At 42.2% G+C, this 19,130-nt stretch overlaps 1 protein-coding gene across 3 annotated transcripts in view; it reads right to left on the reverse strand.

Annotated features, from left to right (window-relative positions):
- Positions 1–1,917: 1,917 nt before the first annotated feature.
- Positions 1,918–19,130, reverse strand: part of gtf2ird1 (GTF2I repeat domain containing 1) — a 42,108-nt gene continuing 24,895 nt past the window's right edge. Inside the window, exons 14-27 of one of the 3 annotated variants that reach the window (XM_039618653.1) lie at positions 18,369–18,524; positions 13,625–13,678; positions 13,108–13,188; positions 11,295–11,478; positions 11,112–11,173; positions 10,708–10,779; positions 10,313–10,580; positions 10,060–10,088; positions 9,911–9,958; positions 9,743–9,820; positions 6,952–7,144; positions 6,484–6,521; positions 6,280–6,386; positions 1,918–2,887 (exon numbers count right to left, since the gene is read on the reverse strand). In XM_039618653.1, the coding sequence (XP_039474587.1) occupies positions 2,819–2,887; positions 6,280–6,386; positions 6,484–6,521; positions 6,952–7,144; positions 9,743–9,820; positions 9,911–9,958; positions 10,060–10,088; positions 10,313–10,580; positions 10,708–10,779; positions 11,112–11,173; positions 11,295–11,478; positions 13,108–13,188; positions 13,625–13,678; positions 18,369–18,524 (1,439 nt within the window). In that variant the 3' untranslated portion in view covers positions 1,918–2,818. Of the gene's footprint in view, positions 2,888–6,279; positions 6,390–6,483; positions 6,522–6,951; positions 7,145–9,742; positions 9,821–9,910; positions 9,959–10,059; positions 10,089–10,312; positions 10,581–10,707; positions 10,780–11,111; positions 11,174–11,294; positions 11,479–13,107; positions 13,189–13,624; positions 13,679–18,368; positions 18,525–19,130 lie in introns of all 3 variants that reach the window. The other 2 variants (XM_031750300.2, XM_031750298.2) reach the window with 2 other exon arrangements.

The following is a 19,130-nucleotide window of genomic DNA, read 5'->3' on the forward strand; positions in this document are numbered from 1 at the left end:
CGAGGCCATTTTATCCCACATTCATGGAGTTGTACTGGGGTACAGTAAAAATAATGAAAATCATTATTTTCATTATCCTTGATTTACGACGTCCTAAATCAAGGATGGAGATATTATTTGTGAATAAATAAGGCCGCTTAAATGAGAACTTTGAGTGGTAAATATGACTATATCATTATTTATAATAGAAATATCCATGGGCCTTACTGAGCTATTAAACTTAATACTGATAGATGAATTTTTGTCTACTGAGTAAATAGTATAAACTTATCATTTACAAATAAAATTCCTTCAACATTCACTGGCTCAAAATCAGTTTGTTTTTTGTTGTGTGAAAATAGCCAATAGTCATGATGAGCAGCAGCTTCTTCTTCATTTTTAATTGTGCACATACAGATTTGAATAATTGTTTCAATAGATTTGTGTAAAGTCTGGACTCCAAAAGACCTCCTGTAGATCACCCATCCATCAGTTCTTGTCTCAGCTGATTCACTGCTGCCTGTGAGGCTGATTTTAGGTGAGAGGTGGGGTACACGCTGGTCTGGCTGCCAGTCTGCTGCAGGCAGTGACAGTTCCAGAGTCTGCTGGGACCCCTCCAACCAGCATTCATCACAGTTATGTTATGAATAACAATAACAGTCCCCTAAAATGACAGGTAAAACATTACTTAAGGAAACAGCAGAAACCATGTTTATTTTGGTAACAATGGCCGAGACAAAGTGGCTGGTCATGAAGTGTTAATGCTCTAACTACCAGTGTCTGAGCTTTCAGCCGACATTAAACCAAAAACCCATCTGCTGATTGTTCAGACTCTGAGTCCTGGCTGCTTGTACTTGTGTTAAACATCCAAGTAAAACAAAGAAATGTTAAGCATGGCATGCTAAGCTAAGCATCTTACAGCTGTTCTAGACAAAGACAGCATTCTTAACATTTCAGCCTGGCTTTCATAGAGCTCATTCCCCTAAAACAGTTCTTTTTACAGTGTCCAATAACATTTTGATGCAAAGTGAAGCATGGGAATGCTCTATTCTGCTGAAGGTAGCTCATCATGCATAATCTGATAACCTAAAAGCAGAAGTCAGGTCTGAGATACTGGGTGAGTGTCTGCTTTGGAGTGGTTCTCTTCATCTGTCTGAACAATCCCGTTCTGTGCCTGCCTCAAAGTTCAGATACACTTCTTGCCTATGGTGTGCCACAGGGTTCTGTTTTGGGGCCTTTATCGTTTCTGTTATTTCTGCTCCCTCTTCAGCACATTTGGAGGACTTTTAAGTTTATTTCTTATCACTTCTACGCAGATGACATTCAGTTGTATATGTCAAGCCTACAGTTACATATTACAAGCCTAGCACAGGTTAGCAGACAGTCTTCTCCGACTCAATAAAAAACAAAAGCCCTCGTTTGGGCCCTGACAGATTTTGCCTAATGGAAATTTTAGGTCCCCTTGCCACTTTTCTTAAATGTTCGATCAAGAACTTTGCAAGCTCACATTAAATCTCTGGCTCTCTCATGGTTTTATCAGTTAAAAACATTGCCAAGTTGACTTCCACTGTGTCATACTCTGAATTGAAAATTATAATTTATGCCTTTGTCACGTTTGAATTATTGTAATTCTGTTAAAAAATATGTTTTTGACCTTTTGTTTTTATGCTCCAGCAGGTTTGTTCTGTAACACTTTGTGATATTTATCTTGAAAGGTACAATATAAATACAAATTTTGCTTACTTGCTAGCAATAGTTACAATATTCAGGTTCCTGCCCTTGACATTTAAGCCTAGACTAACAGCTTTTAGTTATTTGTCATTATATTTAATCCTCATTATGGGCTCAACTCACCACCGTCTTGTTTTTTACACTCCTTTTAATTTTTAAAAAGTTGACCCCCCCCGCCTGCCTACACCAAAATAAAGTACTACAAAATGAAAGTGCAAGGCAACACATTTTATTTCAAAGGCCTAATTGGCGTTAAGGTACAGCATATTAAATATTGTTAGTCCAGAGACAGTCATCGCAGAATAACATACCATTCTTTTCTTTACATGATACATTCAGGCTGACTTAAAATGACAATATTTTACAAATTGTTAATGTAGTGCTAACATAAAAAAGGCTGTTTACCGAGTGTCTCGTTTTCAATGCGAGCAGCGGTTTTCCCTGCTCCGTGGGGCAGACTCTGAGTCCATTTTGTCTCCTTTAATTTCTAAAATCTTGCCGTCACCCCAACACCCAATTAAGACACTTCATTTTCATCTGGTTTTCAGCGGTTACCTGTAGTTACTGAGTGCTAGTAGCATCTGTTAGTGTTGTGATAGTTCCTCGAAGAGCTGTGTAACAGAATAATATATTTTACATCCCTGCACATAATGTTATATTTTAATAATAAATATAATAAATAAAAAGTACAAATATCTGAATAATATGGAACCATATCATTATGAAAGACATTTTCTGTCAGTAATACATTGCAACCAAATGCTGGAAAACAACAGCATGACTCATTTTATAAAACGCAAGGGCAAATAACACGACGTCGGTAATATTTGCAGTTTGTAAAAAAACAACAATATTACTGTCGCGACCAGCTGATAGCAGTCCCGTCGAGCCGACATCTGCCCTGCAACGTTTCGACCCACATACATTCTGTTGTTCCTCAACACTCGGGGCATCATTCTCAGAGTCAAACCTGCAGCTCTCTGTATTCAGTCTGGAGAGATTGTTGGGTTGTAGCACTCTGGTAAAGTGTTAGTGTTGCACTGTGGAAGAGTGGCGAGTGTTGACAAACTCCTTCTTGAATCCCTTTGCTGCCGCCCTGGTTCCTCCTTCAGTAATTGACTTTCCCGGGAACCTGCACGTTCACTCCACTGTAGTCCACCATGTACATGGGCCACTGCTGCAGGGAAGAAGCATAATGGCGGAGAAAATGATTTCATTACTGCAAAATGTTGCTGACCTTGCCTCTAAACCTGTTTTAATATTACATTTCAGTACTTACAGTTGAACACACAGTCATCTACTGCAGTTTAAGGTGTTTAATCAATTATTTTCCCCCTAAAGTTAAAACTTACAAAAATGCAATCTAACCCCGACTCCATCAGTGACCGGGGGTTCCTGCCTCTCTCGCTCATTATCTTTTGGCTCTTTTCTAAATTATCCAATTTATGCCAGCTCTCTGGTTTGCTTAGCCTGCCCATTTGTATGGAGGTATCACCACAGATGAAGGATGTTCCTGGAGAGTAATTTACTAGTCTTTTAAACGACAGAGGGAGAAAGAAGAAGAAAACTATTGGACTAGTCTAAAAGACAGGAAACGCTCATAAAAATGCTGGCAACCACTCCTCAGCCTCCGAGCAGACACACCTATGGTATCCTAAGTCATCTTGTTTTGAAGTTATCGCATTAAGAAGATTGAGAAAACGTGACCTGACACGTGAACTTGCCACCCTCCCTATGGGGAGATGACCATCAGCCTTTTACTGATCTGATATTAGATGTCCTTTAACCCAATAAGGCGAAGTGTATCATATTTGACCCATGAGTTTTGAGACTTCTACATCATCATCCCCTTAAATAATTTTATTTGTTTAAAATAAACAAGCTACGAGGAATAAATTATAGAAAAATGTGGGATGTAACAAAAATGATACAAATTAATGGGTACAATAAGGTTATCCCCCCCCCCCCAAAAAATAAATCAATAAAAAACACCAACAATGCCATCTTTGCCTTCTCCAGTTGACAGCTCCTCCCCTCACTAGCAGCTGAACACACCAACAGTCTGTGAGCTGGCGTAGCATGCTAAATTTTGCATATGAAGCAAAATGCCAGGGAAAGGCCGAGGATGCAGATAAGCCTGCATGCAAACAAGACAACCAAGTGGTGGCAACGAAGCTGAAACAACCTTTGCAAAGCATCGTAAACGCCGACATCCTGGTCTTTGAGGGATTTGAGAGGTCAGTAAAAGTTCCTGGTACAATGACACTGAACCATTAAACAGTCACCACATCATTTAACTGTTCCCTGGTTGCCACATTATCCGTTTGTTCAGTTATCATTGTACCATTGTAGTTATGGCTAGTTAATGTGTGAGCTGTGACATTAACGGGGAGCATCAGTTTAACTATTTGTGTCTAAATAGTGTGTTGTTTCTAAAACATCCATTCATTCACTTCCGCTTATCCTTTTCAGGGTCACGGGGGGCGCTGGAGCCTATCCCAGCTGTCTCAGGGCGAGAGGCAGGGTACACCCTGGACAGGTCGCCAGTCTGTCACAGGGCTAACACACAGAGACAGACAATCGCACTCACACTCACTCCCGCATTCACACCTATCCCCACAAGCTGCATGTCTTTGGACTGTGGGAGGAAGCCGGAGTACCCGGAGGGAACCCACGCAAACACGGGGAGAACATGCAAACTCCACACAGAAAGACCCCGGCCTGATGGTGGAATTGAACCTTCTTGCTGTGCGGCCACAGTGCTAACCACCGTGCTTTCTAAAACATCTACCAGACATTAAACAGAAACAGTGGCAGCTCACAAACTCTAGCTGGTAAATATGCTGCCAAGTCACCAGAAGCACAGAAAACAAGCAGAGCTGTAGCTCTCGCAGTTATACATGAAGCCCATATGGAAGTTCAACGAGAAACTCCTGTCCCGATTCCTGCTGCCAGGATTTTGTTCTGTTATGATGGATCATCGAAGTTTTCCCCGTTTTCCTGGTTATCAGTATTGAGTTTGAAACTTTACATCCTGACATCCCTGGATACAGCGTGGCTAACGTTAGCAGTGCTAGCTGCCTTCCTTCCGTTCTTCCTTGTAGGCGCGCGTTAACACATCGTGTCGTCAGAGTCAGTGACACGGCCGATATATAACCGCTCATTTTCTCAGTCAGTCCTGAATAACTGCGCCGCTTACCTTCCACTTTGACACGTAACTGCAGCCATCACCAGTCCCGACAGGTGGCAACGCCTCTCTTCTGTGACAGGTAGGTTTATAGTAGCGGTTTTAGCCAGTGTTGGGGAGTAACGGAATACATGTACCGCCGTTACGTATTCAGAATACAAAATATGAGTAACTGTATTCCGTTACAGTTACCGTTTAAAAAGGTGGTATTCAGAATACAGTTACTTTGTTGAAATAAATGGAATACACAGCGGTACTTCCCTGTTTCATATTGTCGCGGGTCAGGACTGTTTGGGTTTGTTTGACAGCTATGTTCTGTTGTTCCAGGCGGCAGCGTTACGGTTGCCATGGTTACAGGGTGACGCTCTCTCTCTGCGTGTTTCCTGGGTGAGAGAGCGCTTTTTTGTTGTTGTTGTTGTGCTAAGCTAAAAGGCAGAATGCTACAGGCATGGCCCTAAAGCATGTAGCCTGATGGGCAGTGTAGTCCGTGCTGCAGGGAGAATGGACTACCATACCCGTTGTGAGCGAGGGAGGGAGAGAAAGGAAAAGTCCGAGCTGTCACGGAGCAAAAACGGGAGCTGGAAGCATGTAAATATAATAATAACCACAGCAGCCAAGAAGAGTGCCTGACGAGCCCAGCTGTAAGTAAGCTATTAAGACTCAACTGTACACTGTGTTCGTGTTTTCCTCCGGAAAAAATAAGTTCCGTTGGAGAAGCCTTTCAACGCCTCTCTCTGTCTCCCGCAAGCAAAGTTGACCCAGACAACAAAGTAAAGCTAGTTTTCGGCTACCAGCCCGACACGAACCCGACGTATTAGCCAGAGGTCTCTTTACTACGTTTCGGAGCCGCGGACCTTCAGTAACAGTAATAAATCACAGCAATAGGACATTCATGTAGTTGTAAACAGCATGATAATATATTAAGTATTCCAAAGTATTCAGAATACGTTACTCTCATTGAGTAACGTAACGGAATACGTTACAGAATACATTTTGGGGCATGTATTCAGTATTCTGTAGTGGAATACATTTTAAAAGTAACCTTCCCAACACTGGTTTTAGCAGAGGCTGCTGTCTGACAGCAGCTAACCGCTCCACACACACTGCACTTAAGCTGATACGCATTCTGTTTTACTTGAGTTTCTCTGACTGATCGAAGCTCCAGTTAACTCGAGATAAAGGTGGCCTTCTCTATAAACTATATTTTTGCCCTAACAGCAGGCCAGCATGCTGTAGCTCTGAAATCAAAGTGTATTTAAGGTTTTTTTAAGAGTCTTTAAGGACCTGTGTGAGTAAGAACAGAAGAATAAAGATGTCCTAGTATTCATCGATTAGCTTATGATTTCATATGGTGAAGAAAATATATATTTTATTTAATGTACCATCACTGGAATCTGATTGCTTGATATTCCCAGGTCAGAGGAGGCAGGCACTTGGTTGCTCTCCTGGACTCTCTTGCGTTTCCGTCGATTAGTGGAGGCGTCTGTTCCTACTGAAGGCACAAAGCAAAGGCTTTTACTCTGGAGGCACACGCAGCACAGAAAGCTTCACCTCCATCAACAGAAGATTGTTTCTGTAACACTTACCTGTGTTACAAGCTTGGCTACAGATTTCTGCAAAAGGTCTGAACAGGAGAGAGAAAAGGCCGGGTCATTTTAGGTGATGTAGCTGCTTTTTTGTTTCTTTAAAGATACAATCTGTTTTTTTGTAACTATAGAAAACATTCCGGAATTCTAATTAGCCTTCTATTCTGACTGCACTTACTTGATACCTAGAAAAAAAAATCCCTGAATTGTGCACGATTTAAAGCTTTGCCTTCATTCTTTCATCATAGCTTAACTGCTTGGATGTCAAAATGTTGTTTTCTATTTAATTTTATTTACATTTGCTGAGGAAGATTTATTCTTTGACATCTTAGAGGCTGGATTTAAATCCAAAGCATAAATAAACCATAATGAGCTTAACTACCGAGAAGCAAAACCCTAAATTCCTGCTGAAATGTACGGTACGGTGACGGCTAGCGCTGCTGAACATTCCGGTGTCGCTGCACTCACTGTAGCTGGCTCTTGATGTTGAATGTTATTTTATCTGCGGCTTGAAGGATTTTCTCCAGGCACACGATGTCGTAGGTGTTTGGGTTTCGGAAAGGGATTTCGTCTGGAAGGCCACTAACTTCTATAGACTCTGGACTGCCGCGGATTAGCTTGTACGGGACCACGACGGAGCGATCTAAGCCCAGAGCCTCACCTAAACACAGAACAAACAACAACAGCACGATCAGTGTTACAGCTTTTCTTTTCCTGTGAAAAATAAGAAGCATGCAGGTACATGTTTTCACATGAATAAAGAAAACTCATGCCTGTAACTGACATACTGTAGGTATGAAACGTGCATAGAAATGCAGGGATCTTCGTTCATTTTGATAACAACAGCTAAATGTTCTTAAGCAGAGGTGCAGGTGCAGCATTATTACCCTTTGAGATATTTTATTAAGACCTGAACAAAGGTGGAACTTCATACACTGCGATCATTACAGTAAGATGTTAGCAACCAAAGCGTGTGCTAGCCTGGCTGAGGAAGAAGATGTGAGTTTGTCTGTTCCCATGATCGCTGACTGCAGTTGCTGTCCGTGGTGCTGATTCAAAGCTGGAATGATCCTACAGATGTTACTGATTATTGCTACATGATAATATTTTATAACTTAAATTTGTTTGCCTGTTTGTGTGACTGAGAACAAGAGGTAATGTGTTTCCTCGAGCACTGTGTGGTGGTAAAGGCCCAAAATGAAAAAACGTATCTGCCCCGGGGCCTATCGCAGAGCTGTTTACTCCTGTGGTCCTCAATAAATAAGAAGTAAGAATGCTGAAATTTGTTAGGTGCACAACAATTCAACATGTGATGTTTTTCTTTGCCACACAAACTAAAATTAATCAGTTTGCACTATATCTCTCTATAGACACCACTTTGATAAGAGGTTTTCATTGTTTACCGTGGAGACTTTCCACCCGTGGACCCCATGCATGTGGAAATGTTGTATTTTTAAGGCACTGATGTGATTTTAGTGCCAAGCACCGTTTTTTTTTTTTGTTTGTTTTTTTCCCTTTCAGGCTTCTGTACTGAATTGTGTGAAAGCTGTACTGAAATTGCTCCACAAAATTTCACAGCCACGTTTCATGAGTGAAATTTGGAGCATGCATTTATAAGACTTGCCCCTAATTCAAAAAGGAGGACGAAAATTCTGGATTTAAAATGACCCATTCTCGCCATTTCCAGGCACACGTCTTACTTACAGTGGTATGCAAAAGTTTGGGCACCCCTGATAATTTTCATGATTTTTCTTCATAAATCATTGGTTGTTTGGATCAGCAATTTCATTTAAATATATCATATAGTAGACGAACACAATGATATTTGAGAAGTGAAATGAAGTTCAAAGGATTTACAGAAAGTGTGTAATAGTTACTTAAACTAAATTAGGCAGGTGCATAAATTTGGGCACCCTTGTCATTTTACTGATTTAAATAATTTAGCACTAATTATTGGAACACAAAATTTGTTTGGTAAGCTCACTAAGCCTTGACCTACATACACAGGTGAATCCAATCATGGGAAAGGGTATTTAAGGTAGCCAACTGCAAGTTCTTTTCCTCTTTGCATCTTCTCTGAAGAGTGGCAACATGGAAGCCTCAAAACAACTCTGAAATGTCCTAAAAACAAAGATTGTTCAACATCATGGTTTAGGGGAAGGATACAAAAAGCTATCTCAGATATTTCAGCTGTCAGTTTCCACAGTTAGGAACACAGTGAGGAAATTAAAGACCACAGGCACAGTTCTGTTTAAGGCCCAAAGTGGCAGGTCAAGGAAAATCTTAGATAAGCAGAGACGAAGGATGGTGACAATTGTCACAGTCAACCCACAGACCAGCTCCAAAGACCTACAACATCAACTTGCTGCAGATGGTGTCACTGTGCATCGTTCAAATATTCAGCGCACTTTGCACAAGGAGATGCTGTATGGGAGAGTGATGCAGAAGAAGCCCTTTCTGCACACATGCCACAGTGTCTCTTGAGGTATGCTAAAGCACATTTGGACAAGCCAGCTTCATTTTGGAATAAGGTGCTGTGGACTGATGAAACTAAAATTGAGTTATTTGGACATAACAAGAGGCGGTGTGCATGGTGGAAACAGAACACAGCATCCCAAGAAAAACACCTGCTACCCACAGTAAAATGTGGTGGCGGTTCCATCATGCTATTGAAAATCTATGGTGTGACTTAAAGCGGGCTATCCATGCTCGGAAACTATCAAACCTGACTGACCTGGAGATGTTTTGTAAGGAAGAGTGGTCCAAAATACCTTCAACCAGAATCCAAACTCTCATTGGAAGCTATAGGAAACGTTTAGAGGCTGTTATTTCTGCAAAAGGAGGATCTACTAAATATTGATGTAATTTTTCTGTTGGGGTGCCCAAATTTATGCACCTGCCTGATTTAGTTTAAGTAACTATTACACACTTTCTGTAAATCCTTTAAACTTCATTTCACTTCTCAAATATCATTGTGTTCGTCTGCTATATGATATATTTAAATGAAATTGCTGATCCAAACAACCAATGATTTATGAAGAAAAATCATGAAAATTATCAGGGGTGCCCAAACTTTTGCATACCACTGTAGGAGGTTCGCCCTGAGCAATAAGGGATGTGTTGTTTTTCTCCTGTGTTGTGAGAATTAAACTGAACACGCCCACGACTTGGACCCATCATGCAGATAAAACTGGTTCATGGTAAAAAGGTTATCTGTCTTGTACAGATAACAACAGCTCCACGCTGCCGATCTATTTACCGTATTTCTTGTTGAAGAGTTCCTTGACTTGCTCTCGAAGGACTACTTTCTCCCCCATGCGGTTAATGTCATCATCATCTGTCAGGAGGAGAGAATCGGTCACAGACAGCATTCAAAACAAAAGCAGCAGCATTTATAATGGATGCTATCAAAGCATTTTCTCCTCACCATTTATTGAAGCGTAGGCCTTCTTTAGTAAAGTGACTCGTCGAGGTGCTGATGAAGTTAACGGAAAATATGTTTAATAACGTCAAATGTTGTTTGCTTGCTGCGTAATAAATCAGATGTTATGAAAGCAAAGCACAGTGTGCTCATACCTGGTTTTGGAATAAGTCCTTGAAATGGTCTGCATGCAACACAATGAAACAAGCACAATGAACAGAATTAACCAACATATATTTAAAGACAGTAATAAATATCCAAGCCATTAACTACAGGAAGGAAGACCGACAGACAGATACGGATCATATTTGATGAAAACATTTGAATTTGTGTATTTTGTAGCGTGTTATTTTTAGTTTAGCACCACAGATGAATATACTAGGAAAGTGCATCATCAGCATTTCTCACCTGGTGATGGTGAAGCTGATTTTGTCAGCGACCGCCAGGATCCTCTCCAGGTTCTGGGAGCCGAAGGTGCAGGGCTTCCTGAAGGGGATGCCGGGGGGAAGGCCCTCGATGATGACCGAGTCCGGGTTGTTCTTGATCCTTTTGTAAGGCACTTGGACGGGGTACTTGATGCCCAGTGCCTCCCCATACTTCCTGTTGAAGAGATCTTGGACCTGCTCTCGCAGCGTGTTGGCCAGGTCGATTCTGGACAGCTTGGACTCCAAGCACTCTGTTGACGAGAGGCCGAAGACGCTTTGAAATATATGTCGTCTGGCTTTCAATGTCAGCGAGCAGAGGCGATTCGTGTTTAAACGGTTAACGGCAAATCTAAGATGACCGATGCAGCTCGACCGTACCTGAGAATCCAGGTCTCTTGGATACAGCCGCAGTGTCCTCCGTTACTGGTGCTGTATCCTTGGCATCCAGCTCTTTGGAGAAAAACATTTAAAGGTTAAACTTTTGTCGTCTTAAGACTTAATGAATGAAGCAAGCGTTAGGAGCTTTGTCACAAATAAAGAGGAGGCAGCTGCAGAAAAATCCCTGCAAGGACTTTCTGTTTTTCTTCAAAGGAGCCGTTTTAAAAAATAGCCTGTGAACTGGATTTGACCTTAAAACTTCAACCGTGTATTGCAGAGGACAATACAAACATATCAAAATTTAACGCTGCATATGTGTGTGATCAGAGCAGAAAAAAATGAGACTGTGGTGGTTTGGATTAAAGATGCTGCTGATGAGAAAGTAAGTATAAAAAGAGACAAACCTGAATCACAGATAGGGATGGAAGGCATCTCTTGTTTTACCTGCTCGGTTAAGAGCTCGGGTCTAGAGACGAGCAAAAGATTGTGACAATATTTACAAATCAGAGAGCGAAAACTGAAATAACACACACTTCTATGCACCGCTATACTCTCCAGATGACTTTCTATATATAATTATTTGTCACCTTTTGATAACAAACTGGATCTGGCTGCTGGCAGCCAGGATCTTTCGTAGTTTGGCTGCTCCGAAACAGTTGGGTCTTCGGAGAGAGATTCCCTCTGGCAGCCCGGTTACATACAGATCCTCGGGGTACATCTGGAATTTGGAGTACGGCACCTTGGTTGGTTCAGGAAGGCCCAGGGCTTCAGCTGAAGAAGATGATAAGGAAAAACAAGCACAAAGCTTATTGATCTATTTCATTCAAGTCTTCTTATTCCAATTCATCTCATTTCTTTCCGTCTGTCTTCTGAAATCTGGGGAAAATTGCAAAAACACCAAACAGGGAAAGTTAGACAGATTTGTGTGACAGTTTTAACCAAGCAGCAATAAAGAAGCCAACATGAAAGTGTCGAGGTGCATCTCAAATGGCCATCTCAGCCTGGCTCGACAGTTTTGATCTCTGTGGCTAGTTTACGCCTTCTAACAGCTACAGAGAGAGGGTCACCTTTTACACAAGTACCCTTACTGAGGCTTAAGTGGGTGATACAGGCGGCTATAGCTGCGAGGAGTCGCTGAACTGGACCTCTTCCATTTGTAGAGTTTAACGCAGTTATCACACAAATATTATAGCAAGCTGTGCAGATTAATTACACTAACAAAGACTCCAAATGTTTGTGCATTTTTGAGTGAGTGAAATTTTCGTGCTACTCTGTTCTTAGAGTAACACAGACATATGAAAGATGGAAAGATGAAAGTTTATGGTTTTGTTGTCTAGTTCCAGGCCTTACTGAATACAACATGACTGCTACAATATGGGTTAAAAATAAAAAAAAAAAAAACAGAAAGCAAGTTTTATTTAAAAGCTTCTGATCAAAGTCCAAAAGAGTCAACACAAAAAGCCATGACAGTGACATTTATTTTGTAAATGATGGCCCCCATAATTCAAAGTCAACACGGGCAAAGCAGGATAAGCTTCGGGGGGCATCTGCACCGTCCCCTCCACTGTCCCCCTGTCACTCGGTCAGATCCGACCCTCGTTTGTCACACCGGCAAACTAAAAAGCTACACGGTCACATGGCTACACCCACGATGAGACAAATGTTGCGATAGCAACATCCATATTTCTAAACTCAAGGAAATCTATTATAAAACAGTCGATAGGTTCAAAAACTAAAATCAAAAAATAACAAAAACAAGCCGATTTTTAGCTCACGTTGCTTTTCCAGACACACTAACCAGAATGTGACGTAGAAAGCTCATCCAGCTCACAGGTTATTGTAATGTGTGGATGGACAGGTGGATGCCTCGCCTCATCTGTCATGAGCTCATCAGTCCCTCAGCCGGCTGAACTAAAAACCTTTTTAAACTAAGAACTGAAACTTTTCTTTGTATTTAAAGGGAATAAGAAGAACTTGTTAATAACTTTGAGCATTGCCATGTTATAATTACCCATACGAACAAATACCCACACTCACTCTTAGCGCATGCATGTCTATGTTCAGAGAGTCGCTGGCGTGCTGTGACATGCCGCCTTCTAAAAGGCGACTAATGCTTTGTGTCTTTATGCTTTAACTCCTCTGATGTGAAAATGAGATTCTTCCTTTCCATGCTCCATCCTTTGCCCCACACTTAACAGATTCATTCTGATGTGCTGAATTATTGAAAACCTTAAATGTTCCAATATTAATATTCAGATAGATTTTAAAAGCTTAGATTTTAAATTGCTGTACGCTGGTTAAGGAGAGATCAAAGTCTTCCTGCAAAATTTATAGCCCTGGCATAACTTCCTGCCCCCGCTGCGGATGAGGATAAAAGCTCCCCCGCTACAGGTAGCTTACCATACTTAATGCTGAAGAGGCTCTCCACTTGTCTCCGCAGCTGAAGAATCATTTCACCGATGTCCTCCACCAGGCTCCCTGCTGAAAGAGCCAAGCAAATGAAAAACGAACAGCTTTGCGCCAAGAGCGCCGAAAGAGAATTATTACACAGGGTCGACGGGGTTAGGCAGCTTCCCACCTGTGAACATTACTACATCTCCACTTGCCAACTTCAATTTGATAAATTCTACCTGCCCTGTGCTGACCCGGTAATGACAAACTGACTGTGTCATTACCGGGTCAATGTAGAGTGTGATACATTAACTGCAGATGGATGTAAGGAGGCAGAGTGGCGAAGGTGCAAAAATGAGCCTAAACAGCAAAACATGAAATATTTCCAAAGGTGAGGACGCTGGGTTAGAGTTTTATTTAATTCTAATCTGCCTCTTTGGCAAGGTTACAGACAATCACACAGCGAGAGTGTGGGCCAAATGCACTGTGTGCAGAAAAACATCCTGAATGAGTCAGTCCACCCTACCTTCAGAAGATCTTCTTATGCTCTGCGGGGCAGCAGTGGGTGACAGAGCTTCAGCTGCAAGATGCGAGAAAAACATGAGAACAGTGGCGCACGGCTACTGTAAAACATTTCTATGACAGTTTATCCAAAGATGTTATTTGTGTCAATCAATCTCTTGAGTCGTCACATTGTTGCTTTACTGCATCAGAGACAAGCGCTGGTCCTATTCTGACTTGAGGCATGCCTAACATCATTGTGCAGCAATGATTACATCTGTGAAGGCTAAACTCTTTATCTGACACCTCATGTCTACCCTCAGTACACACAGGGGATGGACAAAACAACAGGTGCAACATATGAGACTGTGATAATTCAATGTTATTGTCCATTTTCTGTCAGTGGAATATTACTGTTACAGTAGGGCAACGCTGAATGTTCTTTAATTAATGATTCCAGGCAAACTGCCGCCAAGAACACATATCATACCGCCTGTCCAAGGCCATTATTCAACATCGCCGCTCAGTGTTAAACATACAAACACGAGAATGGGCGGTGGGGGTGTTGTTTTGCCATTAGCCCAGAAGCAGAGGTGGAAATGTGATTTTTTTGTTCGTGATGTGTTATGTGTGGAGTCTGCAGGGCAGGACTTTCAAATCTCTGATCAACAACAGGAGGAAGAAACTGGTTTATAAAATGTTTTTTTTCCCCATCTATCCATTTGTTTCCGTTTATCCGGGGTTGGGTCGGGGGGGCAGCCTAAACAGAGAAGCCCACAGCTCCGTACTCCACCTCTTTTAGCTTATCAGATGGAAAGATATACTCTTTCCAACATGCCCTGGGTCTACCCCATGGCCCCCTCCCAGTGGAACATATGGTGGGACACCTCGCCCAGGAAGCGTCCAAGGCATCCTTGTTAGATGCTCAATGGCTTCTTTTGATGTGCAGGAATAGTGGCTCTACTTTCTTGATTGACTAAGTGAGAGGACAGCAACCCCTCAGAGAAAGCTCATTTGTACTGCTCATATCCACGATCTCATTCTTTCAGTCACTACCCAAAGCTCGTGACCATAGGTGAGGGTAGGGATGTAGATAGATCGGAAAATTGACAGCTTCACTGTTACGCACAGCTCTCTTCACCACGATGGATCGGTGCAGCATCCGCAACACAGCAGCCGTGACCTCAATCTGCCTGTCAGTCTCCTGCTCCCCTCCCTCGTGAACAAGGCCCTGAGATCCTTAAACTCCTCCACTTGGGGCAAACCCTGATCCAGCACTCCTCCCCGGGGTGCCAATTCTCATTTCCACAGCTTCATATTTGGCTGCGAACTACTTCAGTGTGAACTAGAGGCCACAACCTGAACAAGCCAACAGAAGCACATCATCTGCAAAGAGCAGAAAAAAGATTCTGAGGCCACCAAAGTGGAAGCCTTCTGCCACTTGGCTCCGCCTAGAAATGGAGACAAAGGGCAGCCCTGGGCGAGTCCAACACCGGCTGGGAACGAGGCTGACTTATTGCCGGCAATGTGGCCCAAGGTGATGAATGTTTCCAGCATTCAGCAAGTCAATTACAGTGGAGCGCAGAGGTCAGCACTGTTGCCTCACAGAACAAGGATCCTGGATAACTGTAGGCGCTTTTGTGTGGAGTTGTTGCCATGGGTGTCTACTTACAGTCCAAAGACACGCACATTCAGTTCTTGTCACCTTTCTCACTCACTCTGTGTTAATAGACCTCTCTGCATTGAATCATACTTGTTATTAATCTCTGCCTCTCTTCCACAGCATGTCCTTCATCCTGTCTTCCTTCTCTCACCCCAACCGGTCGCAGCAGATGGCCCCGCCCCTCCCTGAGCCTGGTTCTGCTGGAGGTTTCTTCCTGTTAAAAGGGAGTTTTTCCTCCCCACTGTCGCCAAAGTGCTTGCTCGTAGGGGGTTGTCAGACATTTGGGGTTTTCTCGGTATTATTGGAGGATCTCTACATTACAATATAAAAGCGCATTGAGGCAACTGTTGTCGTGATTTGGTGCTATATAAATAAAACTGAATTGAACTGAATTTCTCTCCAACCATGTACGATTGAGTATTTCAAACGATGTGGCATCATAAAGATGGCTGCAGAGTAGCCACCAGGATGTCTGTTTAACGTGGGCTTATGAGTCTTTCTGCTAAATCTACTGAATATCCATGTGATTATTACATGCTCGCATACTACTGGACCATTGCAACGTTTTAAGCCATACTTTTTGATCCTGCTGTAATACATTGCAAGAACTGAACACTATAGTTTTCATCACTTAGTAACAGCCATGATTCTCTCATTACTTTGAGCATGTTTTAAGACAACTTAAAACAACACTATTTGAAAGATACATCTAGCTTGTGTAGCTATTCCATCATCACATGACGGAGGATCTGTGTAAGCTGTAAAAGGAAGATGATGCAACCACAACAGACTCACAACAGGCTGTGGTGAGAGCTCCCTTTGCCCAACACAACATAAAAAATTCAAAACGCATCAAAATCCAGCCTGTTGAGTTAAAAATGGGAACAATAATATAAAATTGAAAAAAACATACTGTCAAAACAAAGATATTGTATGTAATTTAATCTGTGCTGAAGAAGCCAATGGACAATTATTATGACACAGGAGTACTTGAGAGTGGAACTGCAGTTTTGTGAAGATAAATCAAGTCAAACCTTCGACTAGATTGAAGGACAAACAGGACTTTTTAAAAAAGGATGTGATTTGTATTTACAGGAAAGTGAACTGGGTATCCTCATATGTCCAATACGAATATGTAATTCATGCAGAAGGGATTATTGTCTTGATCAGACCTATTTTACCTTGAAAATTAATGCAAATTGCTGTCATTCAAATACTTTGACAAATGACTGAGGTGCAAATAATATTAAATGTGACTGAGTGCACTTACCTTCATTGTCTTTCCTTTAGAGGTCATTTGTGAAAGAAAAGAAAACTTAAACAAAGCACAATGAAATCAATAAAAGAAAACAAAATGCTTCCTAAAAACACTGAATGCTAAATGCCAAGATCACTCTGAGCAGACTCTCTGTGGCATTGTAACAGCACCTTTTTCAGATGTTCAAAAAGGGCCTCATTTATATGTTAATTTATATATAAGAAAGTTGCACTTGACATTTGGACAATGTAATTGATAGTGCAGGAATTTTGCAGAGAAAGAATGGAGTGCTAAACTTTAAAGTGTCCATTCACGAAAATGTAGAGGCAGAGATTTCTGCTTCCATCCTACTACAGAATGTGTGAATCACAGGAGATTGGAAATCATATTTTGAAATCTTACACTTTTAACAAGATTGAATGAAAAGCTTGAATGAAAACTGGTGAAAGTGAAGTGGATTGCCCAGAAACAGAGAAAACTGTTAAAGCAAAGAAATGATGCCGGTATTTTATTTCTCAGTCTAATCTTTAAGTGCTGCCAGCTGCACAATTAAATGTCCTTCACCTCCATCACAGCGGGGCAGTCAGAAACCTCAGACATATATCTGCATGCATTTGTCTGCAATCTGAATGAACCCGGCACATTATAGAAGCACCTGGTAAATGAGGCTGGTGCAGTTGAGAGAGAGTTGCGTCTACTCAGATGTTCTTGGTGACCTTACTCTATTAACCTAAGGTTTAAGGGAGAGAACGAGTTCTATATGGGGGGGAGGATTTAGGAGTCTCAACAGGACCTTTGAGGAAAAGTTTGGTCTCTCTAAAACAGGACTAGTGGATAAAATAACTCAAAATCTGCAAATATGCATCATGCATCCTGCTAATCACTGAAACGTTTCAGTTTGGACTCTTAAGGGCAAAGGGCACAAAATTAACAACCAGCCGAAGTGTTGTAAGACACACACTCCTATGAGGCGATGTTTCCGGTGCAGCCGGTGCTTCACAGGTGAAGCGGGAGCACTTCAAAAACCGCCTACCTTCTGAATTAAGGTAAAACACAAGCCCCGGTTTGTTTTTGAAGATATTTGGTACAAAGCGGCTGCTTGTTACGCCACTCAGCATCAGCTCTGGCTTCAGTGACACAAATGTAAATCAAGCAGAGCCTACCAAGACGATTAAAAGAGAATCTTTAGTCCAGAAAAAGGTCTAGGAAAATGAACTAGCTGTAGCATTATGAGTCACTGCTGTAAGGCGTCCTGAGTTATGTGCCATACACGGCCTTAGGATGGTCTGATGTCTGTTCTTTCACAACAAACTTTTCCTCCTGTTTTTTACTGTCCCCTGACTGATGGTGGCTGATTGTGGTCATCAGCTGCAAATATTTAAAAAGACAAAACAAAAAACAACAAAAAAAACCAACCACACTTTGGTTGGACTTCGACCACGCTCGACCAGTTGGTGCATCTAAAACGCACTGACAGTTATGCGCGTGCCCAGTTTTTAAAGTAAAGAGTATGTCGACAAGCTGCAGTCGATGCAGGGTGCATTTCACAGATAAGAGCTCGTCACTGTGAGGCTGGAGGAAGAGAACAGCTACAGTAGGTCAGAGTTGGGGAGAGAAGGTATATTTAAGGTTGTGGGTGTGGCTAGTAGTGATTGGGGAGGTTTGGTCATAAGGAAGTGGAAGAGTGGAAGATAAAGAACGTGAGAAAAGTGGTTTCATACGTGCTGTGGCTTAATTAGCTCCCTACAAAACAGTATGAGGAGGCCTTGGTAGGAGCTGGCATTCCAGGAGCCACAGTGTGAGGAGGGAGGCGACAATGGAGGTGTGGGCTGACGGGGAAGAGGTTACCTGCGTGGTTTTCCATTGAGTGGTGGGGAGCCGAAGGAGTGGGGGGCGGGGCAGACGAGGCAGATGGAGCAGAGGGCGAGGCTGTGGCTGGACACGGTGCGGCGGCGACGGGCTCGGCCACAGACTCGCTGGGCTCCTCCCCACTCGTGCCGGCATCTGGAGAAACAAAGAGTATTCACACCAGGTTTTCAGTTTGTGGTGCAACAGAGCCGAGAGAGCAGCAGGACACAACGGAGCTGCAACATTTCCTGCACTGCTGCTGCTTTTCTGCTGTTATTTCATTGCTTCCTGTTACTGATGTTAGCTTGAAATCACGCAGCCTTGTTTTTCAGTGCATTCAATTAAACAGTTTAGAATTTAGGGCAGGAACTTCATACTTTTTAACTGGGCAGGGGAAGTTGAACTGACAGAAGCAATCACTTATCCTCCACCCTCTAAGTCTTTAATCTTGCAAAACCAAAATATGTTTGAAGACTTCCATGACAGCATGAACCTCAGCTAGTGCTTTCAAACTCTTCCCACACCCAACAATGAAGTTCCCTTTTAAAACATTGTAAACAAGCTGGATTTAATAGATTGATCCTTTTCTTTTTCTTTTTTAACGTTTTTCACAGCAATGAAACTACATCTTAAAATGTGTCTCATTTGTCCACACAACAATTTTTGGGAGGCACTGGTGCACATGGTGAGATAGAAAGGAGGATTACTGGGGATCTTTCACTTACTAAGCAAAAGTGTAACTCACTACACTGTGAGGAATTT

Source organism: Oreochromis aureus, linkage group 10, assembly GCF_013358895.1.
Source record: "Oreochromis aureus strain Israel breed Guangdong linkage group 10, ZZ_aureus, whole genome shotgun sequence".
Lineage (NCBI taxonomy): Eukaryota > Metazoa > Chordata > Actinopteri > Cichliformes > Cichlidae > Oreochromis > Oreochromis aureus.